Raw genomic sequence first — 13,217 nt, forward strand, 5'->3', positions numbered from 1 at the left:
GAAAGGCAATCCGCCACCGGGTTGTCCTTCCCCGCGACGTGCTGGATGTCCGTCGTGTACTCGGACACGGCCGAGAGGTGACGCTGCTGCCGGGCCGACCACGGCTCGGTGACTTTGCCCATCGCAAAGATCAGCGGCTTGTGGTCGACGAAGGCAGTGAACGCCCGGCCCTCGAGCAGATGGCGGAAGTGCATGACCGCCAAGTGAAGTCCGAGCAACTCGCGGTCGAAGGTACTGTAACGGCGTTCGGGCGGGCGAAGCTGCCGGCTAAAGAACGCCAGCGGTTGCCAAGCTCCACGCACCCATTGCTCATGCACTGCGCCCACCGCGTAGTCCGAGGCATCGGTGGTGAGGGCGATCGGTGCATCGGGCGCCGGGTGCGCGAGCATGGTGGCGTTAGCCAAGGCGAGCTTCGCGCCCGTGAACGCCGTGTCCATCTGCTCGGTCCAGGTAACGTCGCCTTTGCCCGGCTTACCTCGGAGAGCTTCGTGCAGGGGGCGCAGGAGCTGGGCGATACGGGGCAGGAACCGATGGTAAAAGTTCACCATGCCCAGGAACTCCTGCAGCCCTCTGATCGTGCGGGGGCGCGGAAACCCCTTCACCGCCTCCACCTTGGCCGGTAGGGGGACGGCTCCGTGCCTGGTGACACGGTGCCCCAGAAAATCGATTGTGGCGGCGCCGAACCGGCACTTTGCGGGGTTCACAATCAGGCCATGCTGGCCCAGGCGTTCGAAGAGCGTGCGGAGGTGGCGTAGGTGCTCTTCGCGGGACGCGCTGGCGACGAGGATATCGTCCAGGTAAACGTAGACAAAATCCAAGTCGCGCAGGACGCTGTCCATCAGTCGCTGGAACGCCTGAGCCGCATTCTTCAGACCGAAGGGCATGCGCAAGAACTCGAAGAGTCCGAATGGCGTGATGACCGCCGTCTTCGGGACGTCCTCCGGCCTGACGGGGACCTGATGGTAGCCGCGTATGAGGTCCACCTTCGAGAAGAAGGACCTGCCCGCCAAACGGGCGGAAAAGTCCTGAATGTGGGGGACGGGGTAGCGGTCGGGAGTCGTGGCGTCATTGAGACGGCGATAGTCCCCGCACGGTCGCCATCCCCCGCCGGGCTTCGGCACGATGTGCAGCGGCGACGCCCAAGCGCTCTCTGAGCGCCGAACGATGCCGAGTCGCTCCAGGGTAGCGAACTCCGCTTTTGCCACCGCCAGCTTCGTCAGCTCGAGGCGGCGTGCCCGGGCGTAGACCGGTGGCCCGACGGTGGGGATGTGATGGGCCACCCCGTGCTTGACGGCCCCCGCCGAGAAGGTGGGCCGCGTGAGGGCCGGGAAGCCGGCGAGGAGGCGGGTGAATGCGTCCGCTGCCGGAAGCGTACAGACCAACGTGGCCGGAACCGAATCGTTCGGCAAGCCGCTTGGCAAGCCGCTCGTTGAGCTGGGCAACGCACAAGCGAGCGAGCTGAACGTCTCGGCCTGGACAAGCCGTCTGCGCTTGACGTCGACCAGGAGCCCATTAGCGCACAGGAAGTCCGCGCCAAGCAGTGCCATGGGCACGTCGGCGGTGACGAACGTCCATCGGAAAACCTGCCCTCCAAACCGCAGAGAGAGGCAGCGTTTTCCGTACGTACGGATGGGCGTCCCGTTCGCGGCAAGCAGCGCGGGGCCCCCACCCGCGGCGTGCTTGTCTGACGTGCCGGCGGGAATGACACTCACCTGCGCTCCCATGTCGCACAGGTAACGGCGCCTGGAGAAGGTGTCCGTTATGAACAGCAGGCTGTTCGAATGGCCGGCGCTCATCGCCACTATTGAGCGCCGGCCCGGGCGTTTCCCGACCCGTTGAAGGAGCACGGCGGATGACACCGCCGAGCTTCGTGGCCGAACTTGGCGTGGAACCAGCACCAGGTGGTGGAGCTGGAGGAGCGCGGCTGGCTCCGCCAGGCCGGTGGAGTTGGCGGGTTTCCCCGCGGTGGCGGTTTTCGCCGCGGCGGTGGGCGGGGCGTGGCGGCGTTCACGAGGTGCATATCAGCATGCTGCTGAACATCAGCGTGCTGTAGAAGCTGATGCTGTGGAACATGCTGCTGAACATCAGCGTCGAGGGCCGTGACGGCCACGCCGACGCTCGCCCGCATGTCCGAAGCGGCGAAGTACCTGTCCGCCTCGGCCGCCAATGCTCGGGGTTCCGTTAGCTCGGTCCCGGCCAACGCGAGGCGGACCTGCGCTGGAAGTTGGCGCCGGAAAAGCGCCCGGAATAGCGAACCGGGGGCTTCGTCGCCCAACAGTGACAGCATATGGTCCATTCGGACCGACGGGCGCGTCTCACCGAGCTCGGGGAGATCCAGGAGGCGGTCGGCCCGTGCGTCGTCCGTAAGGCCGAACGTGGCTAGGAGTAGCCGCTTGAGTGCCTCGTACTTGTGGCCGTTCGGTGGGTGGCGAAGGACGGACACAACTCGAGCGGCCGTGCCGGGCCCGAGGGAGGCGACGACGTGGCAATAGCGCGTGTCATCGCCGGTGAGGCGCCGAAGCTGAAATTGGGCTTCGGCCTGGACGAACCAGACTTCGGCCTGAGCCTCCCAAAATTCCGGAAGTTTGACGAAGTCGGCCATGGCGATGGCGTCGCGTGTGGAAGGATCGCTCCAGCAGATCCAACGTCGAGGGTCACCAGTAAAGCGCGGCGTTACGCGCGCTGCTTGTGAGCAAGGAGGAAGCGGACAAGCGGTAACATATAAACGTCTTTATTGTAAGACTACACTGTAACACTGTACTGTCCCGGGCTGGGCGCCCGGTGTATATCATGAGGCCACGCCTACCCCTGGTGCGTGGCCACCGCCCACTTGGTGCGCGGAATGATGTCACCACGCCAGTGGGCTTTTGTGTCCGCCACACAGACATACATACACACAGAGATTACTGGAATTATAGATAGATAATATGTCTATGAAAACCTTATACAGTATAATCGAAAATACTTGGCCAATTTACATACGTGATCTCCATGCACGACTAAACCTCTGGACAAAACACGTTGAAAAGTGGTGATTGTGCTCTGGGTGTGTATGAGAACGAACTTAAAAACCAATGTTTTCAGGGTTTTTTTAGGCTTTTGCGTTAAAACAAATATGGCGGCCGAACCAAGTGACCAATGACGTCATCATTATGACCAATGACGTCATCATTATGACTAACAACTCCACATGGATGTGCTGGAGGCATACGCTACATGGATGTGCTGGAGGCATACTCTATATGGATGTGCTGGAGGCATACTCTATATGGATGTGCTGGAGGCATACTGCTGGAGGCATACTCTATATGGATGTGCTGGAGGCATACTCTATATGGATGTGCTGGAGGCATACTCTATATGGATGTGCTGGAGGCATACTCTATATGGATGTGCTGGAGGCATACTCTATATGGATGGGCTGGAGGCATACTCTGTCAAAGCGCTATAAAAAAATTAATGAATTATTATCATTATATTTTTTTTCTCCACTAATTTATCCCGAGATGACGCTCAATAATTTCATCTTAATCGGATGAGTTTGTACTTGTAGAATTATACTGTCATAATGGAGGCACCAATGACATCATCTATTTTATTCCCCATGGAGAGCTCTTTACAATGAGCCATGTCTCAATTTTTTCTATTCAGCGCTTTCGGAGATATAGAGGTGCAAAGTTTTTTGGTTTTTCCAAGATGGCGCCCATACCACGTGACCTAAGACGTCATAATTATTTTAAAAAATTATACAGGTGGAGTTGCACCTATGGTGAAAATTTCCCACCTATCGGACCAACGGTTGCAGAGAAAATCATATTTATTCTGTGCGGAAAAATAAACAAACAAACAGATAAAATCACTCACAGAGCGACACTTGGCAAAACAGAACAAAGTGGAATGGCACTCAGTAGAGCATCCTTTTAACCTCAAACATAGTTGTTGGTTGAATTCGGTTGGCTGATATGAAAATCCTATTCAAATTTCAAGTCAATCAAATGAAAATTGAGGCTTTTAGAAATTTGAAAAAAGCGGTTGTCCTTGGGCCTATGTTGACCTTTTGGCCTATGCTGATCTCAAAAATAGTTGTTGGTTGAATTCAGTTCACTGGTGTGTATATCCCATTCAAATTTCAAGTGAATCATATGAAAATTGAGTATTTTAGAAATTTGAAATTGTTGACTTTTGGCCTATGTTTCTCTTTTGGCCTATGGTGATTTCAAAAATAGTTGGTGGTGGAACTCAGTTCGCTGATATGTCCCAGCCCCCCCAGCTCTCTTTGGGCTCTGTCCCCCAAATATTCCTACAGGTCGCACAAGATCTGCCTGCAACCCTCTTATGGTTAAACTGCCAAAATCAAGACTCTCTGCTCACCTTCACTCCTTTATTCCTCTTTTCTCCCCCCTCTGGAACAAACTCCCTCACTCTCTTCAATCCCACTCCACCCTCCAGGTCTTTAAAACAGCTGTTCACCACCATCTCTTATCTTCCCCCATCCAAAACCTTGATCTTTTCTACCCCCGCTAATTTCGGTCCCCTTGTGTTTTGTACCTCTCCCCCCCCCCTTCCCACGACTCCTCCCCCAAGCCCTCTCCCTCCCACACTTCTCCCTGCTCTCAAATGTTGTGTTTGTGTGTTTGTGTGCTTCCCCTTCTCTCCTCATCTTGTCTTCCGCTCCCTCTTTTTATATATTTTGTTTGTCTGGTTGATTTGTTTGTGAAATAAATGTTAGCTCTTTCACAAGCCTCGATTCAGTATACAAAAAAAAAAAAAAAAAATTGAGGATTTTAGAAATTCCAAAAAAAGTGGTTGACCTTTGGCCTACGTTGACCTTTTGGCCTACGCTGATCTCAAAAATAGTGGGTGGTTGAATTCAGTTAGCCGATATGTAAATCCCAGTCAAGGTAAATCCGCAATATCCCAGTCAAGGTAATCAGGGTATCCCCGACCATCAAACTAAATGTTCGCCATAGTTCACAGATGTTCGATGAGCGTTGTGTCAGGTCAGATTTTTCGATTCAAACAGACATTCTGACACCATGCAACAAGATGGCGGCACCGGAAAGGGTTTAATTATGCAAGTCACATGACATCCTGCAGTGCCGCGCAGAGCAGAAACGAATAATATTATTAAACACACATTACATTTTTTTCCCTCTAATTCTTCTTCCTCTGTGTTTTTCTTCGTATTTTCTTCCTCATAATATTTGGCCCCTCACTTCTTTTTTTTCCGTTCTCCAATTTTCCTCAGCGCCATCTTGGCGGGCCATTCCATCGCCGACGTCGTACGGGTGACGGTGAATCAACCCATCAGGCGGACTTCTGAGATTAAAACGTCGGCGAATCAACATCGTGAGAAAATCTTTCATTTGTTGTCGATCGACGTTAATCTTGAGCAGTCCGTCACTTTTCCTCGTTTCGTTTGACGTTGGTGTGAACGTTTCTGTGAGGAATTCGGTTTTTCTTCTTCAAACCCGTTTGTTTTCATGCAATGTTTAACGATCCCACTGGTATAAATGTAAAAGATTCTCATTTTTATTTTGTCTCAATATCGCGATCTCACTCACGATTGTTCGCCATTTTGTGAGTGGAATCGAAATTTCTGGCAAGCGGCCTTGCTTGCTTAAATTGGTATTTCCTTTGCTAGTTTCCCCTCAGATACTTTGTAGTTCTTTTCGTTTTAGTTTATTCCTCGGTGTTTTTATAAAGTTTTATGTGATATGTAAGAAATCCCATCGTTTACCGAATATACGACCGTTCTTTGTCGCTGTTGCGCAGTTTCCCGCCACTGCGGAAAATCGCCGTTCTTATGCTGATTTACTTAGGCCTACTTGGATTTACTTGGATGAAGTAAATTTGGATTTACTCTTAATTTAAAGATTTAATCTTTGGCCGTTTTTAAATCTCCAAATAATCGCACGCATTCCTATTTTTTGTTTATATATTTTGTATATGAATAAGATGACAGAAATGCAAAATAGAAATTGTAAAAAAAAATAATCTGTCATTTAGATTCTTCACTGTGGTATTTGTAATGTTTTGCCCAACCTCTCCTCTCCACCCTCCTCCCCGACAAGGTCGGAGATAGGGGGGAGGGAGGGGCGGCGACGGGTGGGGGGGAGGGAGGGGGCGGCGACGGGTGGTGGGGGGGGAGGGAGGGGCGGCGACGGGTGGGAGGGAGGGGCGGAGACGGGTGCGAGGGAGGGGGGGCGGAGACGGGTGGAGGGAGGGGCGGAGACGGGTGGGAGGGAAGGGGCGGAGAACGGGTGGGAGGGAGGGGCGGAGACGGGTTGGAGGGAGGGGCGGAGACGGGTTGGAGGGAGGGGCGGAGACGGGTGGGGGGGATGGGGCGGAGACGGGTGGGAGGGAGGGGCGGAGACGGGTGGGATGGGAGGGGCGGAGACGGGTGGGGGGATGGGGCGGAGACGGGTTGGAGGGAGGGGCGGAGACGGGGTGGGAGGGAGGGGGCGGAGACGGGTGGGAGGGAGGGGCGGAGACGGGTGGGGAGGGAGGGGCGGGAGACGGGTGGGGGGGATGGGGCGGAGACGGGGTGGGGGGATGGGGCGGAGACGGGTGGGGGGATGGGGCGGAGACGGGTTGGAGGGAGGGGGCGGAGACGGGTGGGGGGGATGGGGCGGAGACGGGTGGGGGGGAGGGGGCGGAGACGGGTGGGAGGGAGGGGCGGAGACGGGGGGAGGGAGGGGCGGATACGGGTGGGGGATGGGGCGGATACGGTGTGGGAGGGAGGGGCGGATACGGGTGGGAGGGAGGGGCGGATACGGGTGGGAGGGAGTCCCCGGCTACGGGTGGGAGGGAGGGGCGGATACGGGTGGGGGGGATGGGGCGGATACGGGTGGTGAGGGAGGTGCGGGAGACGGGTGGGGGGAGGGGGCGGAGACGGGTGGGGGTGAGGGGGCGGAGACGGGTGGGGGGATGGGGCGGAGACGGGTGGGGGGAGGGGCGGAGACGGGTGGGGGGAGGGGCGGAGACGGGTGGGGGGAGGGGCGGAGACGGGTGGAGAGAGGGGGAGGAGACGGGTGGGAGGGAGGGGAGGAGACGGGTGGGGAGGGAGGGGGCGGGAGACGGGTGGGAGGGAGTGGGGCGGAGACGGGTGGGAGGGACGGGGCGGAGATGGGGATGGGAGGGGCGGGGACGGGTGGGATGGAGGGGGCGGAGACGGGTGGGAGGATGGGGCGGATACGGGTGGGGGGATGGGGCGATACGGGTGGGAGGGAGGGGCGGATACGGGTGGGGGGATGGGGCGGGATACGGGTGGGTGGATGGGGCGGATACGGGGGGTGGGATGGGGCGGATACGGGTGGGTAGATGGGGCGGATACGGGGGGGTGGGATGGGGCGGATACGGGTTGGGGGATGGGGCGGATACGGGTGGGGGGGACGGGGCAGAGACGGGGGGGGGGGGGAGGTAATGGGGCGGAGACGGGTGGGGGGATGGGGCCGGAGACGGGTGGGGGGGATGGGGCGGAGACGGGTGGGGGGGGATGGGGCAGAGACGGGTGGGGGCATGGGGCGGATACGGGTGGGGGGGCATGGGGGCGGATACGGGGTGGGGGCATGGGGGCGGGATTATAACGGGTGGGGGCATGGGGCGGTTACGGGTGGGGGTGGGAGGGCGGAGACGGGTTTGGGGGGGAGGGGGCGGGGAGGGGTTGGGGGGAGGGGGCGAGACGGGGTGGGGGGGGGGTGGGTGGAGGGGAAGTGGACATTAAAAATTGAGCTCTGTCCCGATCGACCAGCCAATCATCCGTCCATTGACTTTTGTGTTCGTGATATTTCAAAAAACCGTTGAACATTTCGCTTTCCACGAGTGGCCCTGGTGGTCCCTCAGTCCAAGTTTCATTGGTCCAAATTTGCTTGCTGTACTGCTTGAGCCTTTATTACCAACCAATCCCCCAGATGTTCTAGGGCCAGGGCGGGAGGGATCGGGGCAATCTCTTCACTTCCATGGTGACAGACAGCTTAGAGACTCAGTGGACTTCAAAATAATTTAATACTTTATTACCCTCGCCTGAAGAGAGGGTATTGCATTTGTGTCTGTTTTTTTGATCCACACAGAATAAATATGATTTTCTCTGGAACCGTTGGTCTGATTGACAGGAAATTTTCACCATCGGTGCAACTCCAGCTGTAGAATTTTAAAATTAGAATTATGACGTCATAGGTCACGTTGTATGGGCGCCATCTTGGAAAAACCGAAAAACATTGCACCTCTATATCTCCCAAAGTGCTGCATAGAAAAAATTGGGACATTGCTCATTGTACAGAACTCTTCATGGGGAATAAAATATGTTAATGATGATGTCATAAGTGCCTCCATTATGACGTCATAATTCGACAAGTACAAAACTTCATCCAATCAAGATGAAATTTCTTGAGCGGCATCTAGGGATAAACTCGTGGAGAAAAAATAAATTATGACGTCATCGGTCACGTGGTCGGCCGCCATTTTTTTTAACACAAAAGCCTTAAAACCACGGCAAACACATCCTGGCGAGGGTCTGCAATCTCTGATTGCTCTTTCTAGTTTTCTAACTGGTATCTCCACCCAGGTCATACTATCCTCTTTAACTAAAGTATCAAACAAGCCCGGCTACGCCGCTGTTGGACTTTCGGTCTTGTTTAATTTGTTTTTTGAAATTATCCCTAAACAAGGGTGAAAGCTACTCAAGGTTTTTGGGTTGTATATAGTACAGTACTCGTATCGGTAATCGGCACTCACACTGACTCCAATCGGCTGATGCTGATTCCCGAAAAATTGCTGATATCGGCCTGTGCTGATTACCGATATCGGCCCAGTGCTAATTAGGTTATTGCACTGAAATAACCTCAGAGTGGGTCCCAGTGTCCATCCCGAACTCCGTTTGTAAGTACGTCAGTTAACATTTGACTAAAACATCTCACAAACCACCGAACGATTATGGACAAAATTTGGTATGATGCATCAGGACAACAAGGTCTCAAGGGGTTGTGCCTTTTTTTTTTCTTTTTTTTTGTATACAGAATCGAGGCTCGTGAAAGAGCTAACATTTATTTCACAAACAAATCAACCAGACAAACAAAATATATAAAAAGAGGGAGCGGAAGACAAGATGGGGAGAGAAGGGGAAGCACACAAACACAACATTTGAGAGCTGGGAGATGTGTGGGAGGGAGAGGGCTTGGGGGGAGGAGGTGGGAGAAGTAACTCCCATCCAGATTCTCCCATCCAGATGTGCTTCCGATGCGGGGATGAAACGGGGGTTTGCCCCAAATATTGGTATTTCATTCAAAAATCTTCTCATAAACCTGCAGATAGACACAGACCAAACCTATCATGAGTCATCTGGACAATGCCCTAATCTAGAGGTGTGCTCCTCATGGCCGTATCTCCCTCGAAAAGGGGGCCACCGGCCCCATTCCCGAATCCATCATTTTCACTAAAACATCTCCACAACTACAAGAGTGATACGGACCAAATTTGGTGCAATGCATCAGAACAGTCAGGTCTCATGGAGTTGTGCTTCCTATCCGGATACGCCCATTTAAAGGAGATAAAAGGGGGTTTAGCCTCAGTCAGGTAATTTATTTGAAAATCTTCTCAGAAACCGTTGCGAAATAACCATCAGTTCCCCATGGGGTTTATTTTATTAGTTACTAGCCGAAAGCACCCGGCGTTGCCCGGGTTCTTTTTGAATGAATTTATTACTATAATTCAGCTTTTACTCGTGGCCGGAGAAGATTGACTACGATAATTCAGCTCAGCTTTTAATTGCGAAATGGGCCAAGCCCGGCCGATGCCGCCTCGACCGGCCTCGCCACCTTGCCTATAACCTTCCCGGGGCCCGTCCCGACATTTTTGGTTCTTTTTGAATGAATTTACTACCATAATTCAGCTTTTACTCGCGGCCGTAGAAGATTGACTACTATAATTCAGCTCAGCTTTTAATTGCGAAATGGGCCCGGCCCGGCTGAAACGGCCTCGACCGGTCTCGCCACCTCGCCTAAAACCTTCCCGGGGCCCGTCCCGACTTTTTTTTGTCTTAGAGGTTTCCTCCTATCTTTCACCGTTCAGGAGATTAGCTTGCGCAGACAAACAAACAAAAACTTTCTTTTGTATATATAATAAATAAATAATATATCTATCTATAATTCCAGTAATCTCTGTGTGTATGTGTGTGTGTATGTGTGTGTGTATGTGTGTGTGTCGTTTGTCTGTGACCGCTGTTTCTCGACAACCACGGGTCCGATATACTTGAAACTTGCCAGGTATATTGCTGGGGACCTGAGGATGTGCCTTTTCAAGGTTTCATATTAATCGGAGAAGTAGTTACGGAGCTATGGCGATTTATTTACCCGTACTCACAAGCCGTTCGCTTTGGCTTTGCGAATCGACCAAACCATTTCATGTAAATAGAGGGGGGGGGGGGGTTCTACCGTACTCGCAAGCCGTTCGCTTTGGCTTTGCGAATGGACCAAACCATTTCATGTAAATAGAGGGGGGGGATTGTCACCGTACTCGCAAGCCGTTCGCTTTGGCTTTGCGAATGGACCAAACCATTTCATGTAAATAGAGGGGGGGGATATAATTTTAGATATATATATAGTACGGGCATGCCCTAGTATATATAATAGATAGAAGATAGAAGATAGATTATAACAATTTTATAATGAATACTGTGTACGTATGCAATTATTTTTTCCTATCAAAGTTAAATGGAGTCTAGTTTTGTTCATTCAACCATCTATGATTAACTTTGCACCATCGGTATAGCGGCTGAATTCAGTGTCATTGTCTCAAGCAGAACGCTCACTCATTTTTCATAAATAAGAGAAGAACTCACCTCAAATGCATCCTTTGTTTGTTTTGAAAGTTGCAACTGGTGCTCATAATCTCTTTTACTGCCACAGATCACTTTTGTGAATCCAGCAATCTACTGTTTTGTTCATGACATGGAGCACTGTCATGAGTTCACGGATCATTCTGCAGTTGTTACGGATATGGAGAAAACCCAGTCTGGAGACTTTATTCCTTCTTCCAGCATCCTAGGTTCTGTCTCCAGGCTTCTTGATGACAGTGACAACACCATGGAAGATAGATTTTGTGAACGGTAATAGAGCAGCATCAAAATACAAACGTATTGCTCTTAAGCAACTGGGTTTTCTTTTTTGTAATAATACTGTTATTGTATAAGTTGTTTAGTCATGATTACACTTTCTTTTTGAGTAAAGGGTTTGTTGTACTCGTGCTTTCATTTTGGGTAAGATGATTGTCATACATTTATAGCAACATCTGCAGCAAGTGCAAGCTCGGTGACACAAATTTAATTGGCAAAACATTATCTTATTGTCTGAACTGCCTTAATCTTGGTTTATAATTTCAATCAAACCATGTATTTTTATTCACTGAAAGAATGTTGGGTAATTGTCGAATAATTTATTACCTCCGCCACCAAAGGTGGATGGAGCTTATGTTTTTACTCCTGTCTGTCTGTTTTTATTAAGTAACATTGACTTTTCATGTTCTTATTTTCAGCAATGAACGTGCTGGCTTGCAAGATGCTTCTTTGATTTTGGACAAAAAAAGTGGCAAGGAAGCAAACTTTCAAAGCTGCAATGGTAATGATACGAGTACCAAGGCTTCTTTTGAAGATATTTATGAAGAAAAAGAAATTCAGGGAAAGCCACACGTTACGTTTTCTAATAATTCTGAAATGTGGAAACCAAATTTGACATGGGCACCTTTGCTTTGTACACAGCCTCCTGTTGTTAATCAGTCCAACGAGTCAAATAATCTGTTTCCATATCTTGATTATGGCAATGTGTCGAGACCATTTTTCGAAAAATCTGAAAACAATTGCTCATTTGAAGAATACAATGAAAACGAGGACCTGTATTCAAATGAGGCTTGTAGTAACCCTGAAAGGAAAATTACATCTGGATGGCAAGGGTATGGATGCAGTTCAAGCCCTCGGGAAATACGTCATGGTTCCGATAAAACTTTCTTCCAACCAGCGCACTCCTTTAGCAGTGTTCGTTGTGCAGATGAGAGTAAAGAAGCAAACCGACTCTCTTCCTTTTCTAGTAGAGATAATTTTGATGCTTGTTTTCCTCAAAATGATATGAGTTTTGGAAATAGGACAGAGGAAGAAGAAGCTTCCAAATCATTTGGAAATACTCCTGCATGGAACTCTTTCCTTGCAGTTGGTCATCAGAGGAAAGAAGAAAAATATAGTAACAAACTTGAAAGGCAATTGCCTTTTCAAAAAGAGAGCAATGAAAACGGCATGTTTCCGCTCATGCAACCAGAGATTGCATCTGCACTTCAAATGTATCATGAAGATTATTCAGAACCTTCGAAGATGCAATCTGCCCAAAGTACGACTTTCCCAACGGCTCAGCATTGTGCAGGAACTTTCAGTTCGCTTTGTGACCAAAATAGAATGTTTACTCCCCAAAACAGCATTTCTCATTATGGTACAAATGTTACCTTTCCCAGTGCCTCGTCTTGTTTGTCCAACAGTCCATGTACTTCTGAAAACATTGTCGACATTAAGAACAATATCTGTGATGAACACCCTCATCTTAAGAAAATCGATCAGCCGTCTTTGGATGATGCTTTGGGCTTGACAAATGCAGCTCGTTGGGAATGTTCTGCAACCTCTCCAGCATTTCCTGCCCAACCAGACAATTATGAAGTTGAAAGTGATGGATTAGCATTAGCTGGTGGGTATGCCTGGCTAGGTTTAACACCTTCAGCACAGGGCCAACATATGAACTATCAAGCAAGCCAGGTTCAACCATGTCCACCATGCTACAGCAAAAACATGAGCTATAACATTGATGCTGCACAAGGGCACATGGATTGGCATGCTCCCATCTCACCAGAATCTTGCCCCAGAAACCAACTGCTTTCAGCAGATAAGTCTACCACTTCCCACAAAGCAGACAACCAGTATCCACATTCTCAACTGTACACTAGGCCTGAGGTAAAAGTTAAACCCTCTCAATGCAGTGTCATTTTGCCTGATGCCAGAGCTGTTTATTGCCCGGGTTTGCCCGAAACACAATTCAGCCTCTTCTCAGCTTCTCCTTTTGGCAACCCTCAAAATTACTATCTCCATGGACCCCCACCACATTCTGGACCATTTGTCACTACTAATATGATGGCCTCGAATTGTTATTTTTCTTTTATGCCAAGAAAACATCCTAAGGGGGGCGTTG

At 50.9% G+C, this 13,217-nt stretch overlaps 1 protein-coding gene across 1 annotated transcript; it reads left to right on the top strand.

Annotated features, from left to right (window-relative positions):
• The first annotated feature begins 5,298 nt into the window (after positions 1-5,298).
• Positions 5,299-13,206, top strand: LOC137430818 (uncharacterized). The gene is made up of 4 exons (XM_078768902.1): positions 5,299-5,349; positions 10,905-11,104; positions 11,530-12,982; positions 13,195-13,206. The coding sequence occupies exons 2-4, from the start codon at positions 10,947-10,949 to the stop codon at positions 13,204-13,206; spliced, it is 1,623 nt and encodes a 540-aa protein (XP_078625028.1). The 5' UTR covers positions 5,299-5,349; positions 10,905-10,946.
• Positions 13,207-13,217: the final 11 nt, after the last annotated feature.

Source organism: Myxine glutinosa, unplaced genomic scaffold (genome assembly GCF_964187855.1).
Source record: "Myxine glutinosa unplaced genomic scaffold, kmMyxGlut1.1 SCAFFOLD_678, whole genome shotgun sequence".
Lineage (NCBI taxonomy): Eukaryota > Metazoa > Chordata > Myxini > Myxiniformes > Myxinidae > Myxine > Myxine glutinosa.

What these genes read in the sequence shown, in the direction of transcription:
- LOC137430818 (XM_078768902.1), top strand. Translation starts at nt 10,947, where the DNA reads ATGGAGCACTGTCATGAGTTCACGGATCATTCTGCAGTTGTTACGGAT. An exon ending in GAAGATAGATTTTGTGAACG is followed by an intron (nt 11,105 to 11,529) that starts GTAATAGAGCAG and finishes TCTTATTTTCAG; the next exon opens with CAATGAACGTGCTGGCTTGC.